The sequence below is a fragment of the Rhea americana genome, unplaced genomic scaffold (genome assembly GCF_003343005.1).
Source record: "Rhea americana isolate MKP2758 unplaced genomic scaffold, rheAme1 scaffold_410, whole genome shotgun sequence".
NCBI lineage: Eukaryota > Metazoa > Chordata > Aves > Rheiformes > Rheidae > Rhea > Rhea americana.
This window is the reverse complement of record NW_028186547.1, coordinates 362427-371432: the sequence shown is the minus strand read 5'-3', so window position 1 is coordinate 371432 and position 9006 is coordinate 362427. Positions and strand designations below refer to the sequence as shown.

At 47.8% G+C, this 9006-nt stretch overlaps 2 protein-coding genes across 3 annotated transcripts in view; one reads left to right on the top strand and one right to left on the bottom strand.

Annotated features, from left to right (window-relative positions):
- Nucleotides 1-78, bottom strand: part of BECN1 (beclin 1) — a 5238-nt gene extending 5160 nt beyond the window's left edge. Inside the window, exon 1 of the mRNA XM_085314782.1 lies at nucleotides 9-78. Within this exon, the coding sequence (XP_085170908.1) occupies nucleotides 9-78 (70 nt within the window). The remainder of the gene's footprint in view (nucleotides 1-8) is intronic.
- Nucleotides 1-6724, top strand: part of PSME3 (proteasome activator subunit 3) — a 7189-nt gene extending 465 nt beyond the window's left edge. Inside the window, exons 1-11 of one of the 2 annotated variants that reach the window (XM_085314774.1) lie at nucleotides 186-344; nucleotides 815-847; nucleotides 1176-1238; nucleotides 1741-1845; nucleotides 2155-2203; nucleotides 2837-2949; nucleotides 3517-3585; nucleotides 3814-3881; nucleotides 4041-4095; nucleotides 4352-4438; nucleotides 4956-6724. In XM_085314774.1, the coding sequence (XP_085170900.1) occupies nucleotides 303-344; nucleotides 815-847; nucleotides 1176-1238; nucleotides 1741-1845; nucleotides 2155-2203; nucleotides 2837-2949; nucleotides 3517-3585; nucleotides 3814-3881; nucleotides 4041-4095; nucleotides 4352-4438; nucleotides 4956-5036 (765 nt within the window). In that variant the 5' untranslated portion in view covers nucleotides 186-302 and the 3' untranslated portion in view covers nucleotides 5037-6724. Of the gene's footprint in view, nucleotides 1-185; nucleotides 345-814; nucleotides 848-1175; nucleotides 1239-1740; nucleotides 1846-2154; nucleotides 2204-2836; nucleotides 2950-3516; nucleotides 3586-3813; nucleotides 3882-4040; nucleotides 4096-4351; nucleotides 4439-4955 lie in introns of those variants that run through there. The other variant, XM_085314775.1, reaches the window with a different exon arrangement.
- The last annotated feature ends 2282 nt before the right edge of the window (nucleotides 6725-9006 follow it).

Below are 9006 nucleotides of genomic sequence, written 5' to 3'. Positions count from 1 at the left end.
TGACGCACCGGCCCGCAGCGCTCCCCCCGCGGGGCGGGCGCGGAAGCGGGGTCCTTGCAGGGGCGTAGCGGCGGCCATCTTCCCCTGCTGCCCTCAGCCGGGTGGCGTGAGCGGCGAGGACCCGGGCCCGCGCAGGGCGCCTGCGCGGCGGCGCCGGCAGTCACGTGGGCGGCGGTCGCGCGCGCGCATTGGTGGGGGGCGTCTGTGAGGTCAGTTCCGGTGGCGGCGAAGCCGGCGGTGGGGCAGGCGGCAGTGCGGCCCCGCGCGAGAGCGAACCCGAGCGCCCGCCCGCCGCCGCCGCCATGGCCTCGCTGCTGAAGGTGGACCCGGAGGTGAAGCTCAAGGTGAGCCCACCCGCTGCGCCCTGGGCCTGGGCCCGCCGCGGGCCGCCGGCGCGCGCCTGGGCCTGCCGCGGGCCCGCCGCGCTCCTAGGCGCGGGAGCCCCTCGGCGGCCGCCCCGGGAGCCGCGCGGCGGCGGCGGGCGCGCGGGATTTCCSGCCCCGCCGGTGGCGCGGTGCAGCCGTTTGCTCTCGCGTCGCCTCCATTGTTCGGCGCGCTCTCTCGCCGCTCGTGGGGCGCCCGCCGCAGGCCTCCGGGCCTGCCCTGCCCTCCCTTCCCACCGCTGCGCCCTGTGCGCAGGGCGTCCCGGCTCCCCGGCTTTTCTTAGGGCACGAGAGCACGCGTGGAGCGATCACGGATTCAGGACCTCGATTCTGTCTCCGGGTCGATCTCTTGCTGTAGGGTGCAGCACCTGCCTTGCACTGAGTGCTGCTGTATGAGAGAGACTTAACCGCTGCTTTTTTTCTGTCTGCAGGTTGACTCCTTTAGGGAGCGGATCACAAGTGAGGTGAGTATCCTGCTATTGTTCCACAGCATAGTGGGTCAGAGGTGAGGCTATTTGGTCATGTCTTTCTGGCAGGCTCTGCTGTGATATGAACCTGTTCTGTAAACTTACCTGTGCTTAGAGCTTCAGTCACTGACTGAAACGAAGTCACGTAGTCTCATAAACATCTCTTGGCATCTGTTCACTGTGGCTTTGCTTGAAGGTCGCTAGCAAGAGAAATCTGTGTTCTCTGCTGCTTCCTGGCTTTGGAAAGTCAAATGTCCCTGATGCTCACGTATACTAGGAGACCTGAGGCACTGTTTCAAATCATAGTCTGTTCTTTCTCTCTCAGGCTGAAGATTTGGTGGCAAATTTTTTCCCAAAGAAGCTGTTGGAACTTGATGGGTTCCTTAAGGTGAGATATGTATCGTCAACTGTATTTTCTTTCTTTTTCAAACTACGTATTATAAAATGACATGGTAGGCGATAAGGAAACTTATTTTTACCTCCTTTGTGTGCTTTACCTTATTACAAAAGAGTTAAGCTGAGTCTCAGAGTTACTTGAGCACAGTTGAGTGCTGTTAGATGTATACTTTTCAGTTTTCTCTGTAGGGTCAACACATCTATTCTTACATATTCAACAGCTTTAGACTGTCCTTGATGTGGTGACATCACAGGGGTTTCATCATCTCCAGTGCTGGAGAGAGATAATAGCTTTGATCATAATCTAGAGTTAGCATTCTGTCCTTGGTGGATGGGGGACTCACCAGTCCTGCTGTTAGTTGTGGGGTTTTTTTATTCTTCCTTCTTTTRTGGATGGGTAAGAGGGAGATCTGAMTCTTTTGTTTTTTAATTGTGTTCAGTGTGATGGGAGTTGTTAGCTCATAATTAAATAACAAATCTGCATTATTTTCCAGGAGCCTATCCTGAATATTCATGATCTCACTCAGATCCATTCGGACATGAACCTCCCAGTGCCTGACCCAATTCTTCTCACAAACAGCCATGAYGGACTGGATGGGGTAAGGTTACTGTCTTGGCTATGATCCCTACTTCTGTTAATTAAAACTGCATGATTTGATGTGTGTTTGATTAGGATGTTCTTATTTAACAACAGGCTATGGCTCTCCCAAAGGCTTTTAGGAATTGGTCTCTAGAGCCTGGGAAGTCTGCTGGAGGTAACACTGTATTTTGCAGTCCTCCTTCCTTTTTAATGAAGGATACTTAGAAACCAGGAGCATAGCAGAGACTCTTAAAGTTTGCCTTGTTTCCTTTGCAACGCTGTTCTAGGTTACGACTAGTTTGTGAGTAAAACATTTTGTATATTTTAGCCAAATATGAAAAAGAGGAAGCTGGAAGACCGTGAAGAGACCTTTCAGGGTAAGAGTCCCCAAGTCTCTGTGCTGCTGCCTGCCCACTGAGCCAACATGCCATGTGTTAGGGGTATGAAATCATGTGAACCTCACTCACCCTATCCTGACAGCAGCTGCTGCCCATGCAGCCGTACCATGGAACCTCTCAGAACTTGATCTATGGGCATTCTGCTGCAAAGGAGTAAGGTTCCAGCTTTTAATAGCAAATTCTGGATGTCTCTGATAAACATAAGTTGTAATTGCTTGAGCTTGGCATGCTGACAGAGGCTGCTGGTCTCTGTGTGGATCTGTATTGAAAGCCTTCCTTGCCCGAAGGAAGGTACCAGGCTTTGGACTAAGCTGAGACAAACACTTCTGCCACTTTTCTCCTGCATCAGGGAAATCCTTTGTGCTATGCCTTAGCTGCCTAGAGATCTTTAGTTCTTGTCTCAGTTTTGTCTTTTCTTTTTCCTTCCTTTGTGGTAGTGACAATGATCCCATCTTAAATTTCCCCTTCCCTACAGGTTAGCTGTAGCGTGGCTCAGTGTCTGCCTCTAGCCTTTATGGGAGATAAGATGCTCAGGTGGACCTTTGGTCTGATCTACAGTGTAGCTGTTCCTCTGTGGTGCTGATGCAAGCCATTTGTCTCTTCTGCTGCTAGGTACCAAAGTGTTTGTGATGCCCAATGGGATGCTGAAGAGCAACCAGCAGCTGGTGGACATCATTGAGAAAGTGAAGCCAGAGATCAGGCTGCTTATTGAGAAGTGTAATACGGTGAGTGTGAGCTGCAGTCCTCAGCACTGGGGCAAGTGGAGGCAGTAGAATGCTTTTGCTCCCAGAGGGGCAAAGCTTTTCTGCATAGAAGGAACAGGTACCTCTATATTCTCTTAAATGAGGAAATGCAGGATTTGTATTGCAGTTTCTAAATGTGGCTGGGAGATAGAGATAAGGAAATGATGTTTTTCTGAGCCTTCAGGGGGCTTTAGTTCAGCTCATGAAGGAGGAAGATGTCTGTTATGCAGGCTCCTTCCTTGAGGCTTTTCATCACTCTCGTTTTGCACAGAATCACAGGTACCTCCTGAGTATTTCTTTGGTGTGCTCAAGAGAGCTTCCCATGGGAGGCTGTGCTTTTGCTGTGGCTTCCTAGCCATGTGGGAGATGAAATCTACTCAGAAGCATTGCACGAGTGAGAAGGACTTGTAGGAGTTTATCATGAGCTATATGGCAAAGACAGGATTTTAGGGAGCTTTTCGTAATGCTTTTAAGACATCTTCTTCTAAACATCTTAGCATTGCTCAGTGTTGTGGCTTTCWTTCCTCTCCTCCCTCTTCCCCACTGCAGGTCAAAATGTGGGTGCAACTTCTCATCCCCAGAATAGAGGATGGAAACAACTTTGGTGTTTCTATTCAGGTAAGGCTCCATGCTATGGCAGAGAACTATATTCCAGAAACATGGATGTCCCAGGTTCCTCTGATTCTTTCACTTGACCATATCCAGGGGCTGCAGGCATAGGGCTGGTTTAGGTTTCTARAAATCAAATCTGAGCTTGAAATGGTACTGCTAAGAGCTGTCACTTTTAGAGCCCTGAAGGCCAGCAGCAGTCTTGTGAAGCTAATGGCGTTCTTGGCTTCCTTGCAGGAGGAAACAGTGGCTGAGCTTCGAACTGTGGAGAGTGAGGCTGCGTCCTACCTGGACCAGATTTCTAGGTAGGTGTGAAAGAGCAGAGCCCTTTGTGGGGCCCTCTTGGGAAAAGTAACCTGCTTGGAGAARGTTCCCTAGCTTTTTCTAAGGCAGGGTGGACCTAGAAATCTTGCTGCTATTTATCTGACTTTTAGTCTCTCTCTTTTTTTTTTTTTTCCTACCAGATACTATATCACAAGAGCAAAGTTGGTTTCCAAAATAGCTAAGTACCCTCATGTGGTAAGTAAACAGGGAAATAGAGCTTTATATGTCATGTGCTGYTGCTTTGGGGGACTCTTTGGGCTGCTTCATCACTGTCCTTTCTCAGCTTTGGGGGCCCTGTGAGAAAAGGGGGGAATCATGCAGGGATGCAGGGTATCTGTGTTAGAAGAGAGCAAGCTGAAGGGGAGATTCTTTTGTAAAAGCTGTACCAACTTCTCTTATGCATGGGAGACACAGCTGGGCTCAGGCCACTCACCTGTACATCTCTCTGTAGGAGGACTACCGCCGCACAGTGACAGAGATCGATGAGAAGGAGTACATTAGTCTGCGTCTGATCATTTCAGAACTGAGGAATCAATATGTAAGTGAGAAATGGAGCTCCCACTGGCTCCCCCCACAGCAGTGGAGAAAGCAGTCTTGATCTTTCTGCTGCTTTCCCCTTTCCATGTGATTATACCTTTTCTTGGCAAGAAGCCTGTCTACTCCCCTGGTCTGCTTTGGCTGTGTTAAAAAGACCTAATGGTGTATTGCCTCTCCACCATTCTCCAGAGACCGGTGTTCCCAGCTGAGTGTTGACAGGAGTCCACTGTAGAGTATTCATTGCACTTTTGTGGGAACCTTTGATCCCAAACTGCTCAGGTGGTACTAAGTCATTCCCAGGCTGTATGAAGAAGTTTTCTCTCTTTAATGTTGCATGTAGTGGCTTCTTTTTGAAAGAAGCCATTTTTTTTTTTTCAAACTAGATATGTGATTGCAGGTAGAGGCTGAGTGTAGTATGAAGGTGAGCTGTATTGCTGTTTTGACCAGTGCTTATTGTGAAAGCCAAACACTGAATAACTTCACCCTTCTTGTCTGAGTTGTGTTCTCCCTTTTTGCAGGTCACTTTGCATGACATGATCCTTAAAAACATTGAGAAGATCAAGAGGCCTCGGAGCAGCAATGCTGAGACTCTCTATTAAGTGTCAACGTTTGAACTTGAGAACTGTTCAGTCAACTAAAGACCGTCATTGCCTTGGTTTGTTACGTGACTATCGAGATGGGAAACTGGCTGGAAATAGTATCGCACTCTTAGTTAAACTCTAAAGAAATTCTCACCTAGTTCTGTGATTGGTTTTATTCAGTCTCAGGAGCTCTCCCTCCCTCTAGTAACTGGTAATGAGAAGGTCTCACTGCTTTGGGATGCCCTGGAGGCTACTGCGGAGTTGAGAGCATCAGCTGGGGAGGGACATTCCTTCATGCCTTTCTTCCTACCTGAGTAGGAACTATGCTAGAGACCAAGCCCTTGTCCTGTCCTGTCTCTTGGCTGGAGGCTCCATGGGTGTCTCTGGGAATGGGGCAGACAGTTTGCAGTGTGAGACCAAGCCCAAGTGGTGATGCAGTGGTTGAGATGCCAGCACTTTTCAGGACTGTCTCTAGCTGATTCCTCTGCCCATGCTCTGCACTGACCAATTGTAATGAAGAGGGAATCTGTCCCTTCTAGGCTGGTGGCAGCAGCCATGCTGCAGTGCCATTGAGAGGTCTTCACTCTTCCTGGCTCCTCTCTTACTCAGTAGAGCCTGCCCCATCTGTCTCCACCTTGTGAATTATAGCTAAATCAGTGCAGAGTTGCAAGGTGGTGCTTTTAGCTAGGGCTGGCTGCTGTACTGGCTGGTCATGACCTCAGGTGGCCTCTGCTCCTGTTTGCTACTTGACTAGAGCCACTTCCTTGGATAAAACCAATGTTACTTCACATGTGTCCTAGTGCCCCTTTAGCGTGAGATGTTTTTGCCCAGGYTGAGAGAGAGGAAGGGCTGGAGGTCTGATACTAAAGCCCTAATAGTCTCCACACACAGTTAGACTGTGACCTGCTGTCTCCTGGCAGTGCTTCCTGCTGTCTGGGCAGAGCAGGCCAGCTGCAACAGCTGGTCCTTGGAGATGAGGATGGCCGTAACCACATGGTATTGCAAACCTTGTAGTCTTTTTCCTGCAAAAGGGTACACTTGTGTGCCTGGTGACTCCTCTAAGCCTCTGGAACGTTTCATGGTCCATTACAAACCTCTTTGGAAATGACTGTGTTGTGTCAGTTTTTATGTGTGGGAAATGGGCCCATAACGCTGCAGGCTCCAAAATTTTCTTATTTATAGTATTTCTACTAAGTCCCTTATTCAGGGAACGTTAAATCTTTTTTTTTTTTTTTTTTTTTTTTTCTGGAACCTTGCTGTTTCCCGGGTCTCACTGTTACACCCGTATATTCTTATTGTGCAGTAGCCTTAATAGTTCTGTTAACTTCATTGTAACATACAGTGACAAATGGAATGAACTTTCTCCTTTTTTTTTTTCTTTTAAACTTTGTTTCTTCTGCTTCCACATCTAAGAGCCATGTTGTCTCTTGCTGGTTTCCCAGGGATTTGCCCAGAGTATGGAGGGCCCCTGGCCCTTTCTATAGACTCTTTTGTTGTTGTTTGTAGTAAGTCAACTCTTAGTCTTCCCGCTAATAAATATTCAGTAACAAACCAACTGCGTTCTAGCTGCTGTCTGGGAGCAGCAATTCCCCTTGTGTTTCTTTGTATTGATTCCTTTTAATTTGTTCAGCTCTCTTTGCCAGATGAAAGTGTGTAAACTTTTACCATGTCAAGAAATTAAAATAAGGTACTTTGAATTCTTTTAAGCTAGACCCTTGTGTGTGATACTGAGCTCTTGGACAGGCTGTGCAGTGTTAATGTCTGTTCTGGTCCTGCCTCATATCCAGTTCCTTCCCTGCATTGTCCTTGTTCCTCTTACTGACTGTGTTGTGCATCACTGTGTGCTGCTTTGTAGGTTGTTTCTCTTACTTTAGCATGTCTTACAGTAGGCCCAACGTCTTGGGTTTGATGTGATCTGTCCCACTCTAACCCAGTGTGTTGGACTAAGGTCATCTCAGTTAAAACAGATGCCATTTGCCTGATGCTTCTGTAAGAGTCTGGAACCTGCTCYATGGCTACTGCTGCATCTCTGCTGAGTAGGTGTCTGCAGTATTGTCTTGGGGCAGGCATGTTGAATATCACACTTGGTACATATATTCAGTGCATAGTCCATTTTCTTGGTTCCTCTGTGCGTGTGATGCCTAAGGAAATATAAACCTGCCCTTTATCCCCCTGGGTCAAAGCTGTCTTCACCTCTACCTGGAGGAATGTCCTTGTTTTCATTCCACTTTGTCTGTGCCTGTTATACCACAACCTGGGTTGCAGAAACCTGCTCTTTAGTGCTTAGCACGCTTGTTCGCTAAACAGTGTGTCCACCAGGTGGTGGTTTCCAGGCCCATTCTGTGAGCATGCTCCTTGGGAAACACAGAACTGTGCACCTGGGTGAAAGGAGTTTCGTCTCCCCTTCTGACCTGGGTGCCACTAGGTGGGGCCCTTGATCCAGCCTGAGCAGTGTTGCTCSGCCTGGGCTGAGCCCTGGGCTCCTGGGTGCATCCAGCCCTAAAATCTTCAGCCTCTTRGAAACAGGAGCAGCATCTTGTGGACAGACATATCCTGCAGGGCAGAGTGCTGCATGGTGCTTCYGGTGGTATGGGAAAGTCCTGCTGTTGTACGAGAGCTGCTCCTAGGAAGGCAGGAATAGAGCTGAAAACAGATCCATTGGGGCTAAATCAGCTGGAGCTAGAGCTCAGGAGGATTGCTTTTGACAGGGCCCAACGTGGTACAGCATGAGGGTTACCACCTCACCACAACCAGAAGAAATAAAATATTCAGGTATCCTGTGCCAGCAGTTCTGTAGAAAGAAGGAGCATCCAAGACAGTTTGTATTGACAGGTGTTGATAGGGAGCATGGGCTCATCCACAGGAGCAGGGAAGGGTCTGTTGTCTGTGATCTTCACCCCTCAGTTTCACTGCAGTGTTCTGCTTTGCTCTCCAGAAGTGGCAACATGCCATCAGAGCTTGAATTCAGATTCTTGAAGCATCCCAGCTTAAGTGCAGTTACTGTTAAAGCTTTTGAAAGGAGAATAAAGGCACAGCAGTTGTGCAGACACAAACATTGCCAGAATGGAATGGTTCAATGGTTCAAACCATTTCCACTCTTCTGTTTTACACAAGCTGATCATATGAGATGTGATAATGGGAGTGGGAGTTTTCCAAAGTCTGAGATCTGGCTTGGGCTTGCTTAAGGCATGCCAATGCCCAGACTGCTGGTGAGCAGTACTTTGTACTGTACTCTTTACTCACCTGCTTGGCAGTCACTGATTCTGAGTTTCCCCTCAGCTGCAACATGTCTGTCTTTAGTTTTGTTTACTGTAAATTTCAGAGACTATTTTTGCTACCCCTACCTTTCTATGTGAGCAAAGTAGAGCAAAATCCTGCCTTCCCTGTTCTGCTTGGGGAATGTGGCAAGTAGTATGAATGGGCAGTACCTAAAAGTAACCATATGGCCAAAATAAATATCAGGATGTGAACCCTCCATGTTAGGTGTAGGAGAGTCATGGGTTAGTCAGACTGATGAGGTGTGGGAGGAATGTGTGCCAAACACATCATAAACAAGTTATGCTACTGTTTGTGAGACATATCATTTTAAAAATTCTAGGTTAGCTTTGAGCTGCTTCAGGCACCATCTTTCAGAGAACGTACACAAGCAGTTCAGTCATATGTGTGGCCCTTAAAGATCCCTGATCACTCTTCATTGCTAGGTGTTGACACAGGTTTCTTGACTCAGCAAGCTCAGATAATTACTGTGCTTCCTGAAGTTTCTACTGCAAAATGGAGATGTATTTAAGGTTGTTCTGTTTATTGTGAAACAGAGCTCCCAAAGAACACAGGTTGATTCTTGTGTTGCTTGTAACATGTTTAAAGGTCTTCATTTTTAAAAATACAACAAAAGTAGATGGTATTAAATATGTGATATTAATCATGACATCTGTGGTGCATATTCTGTAATGGGGCAGAGACAGCACAGAAAGAGCTTCATTTGTGCCAG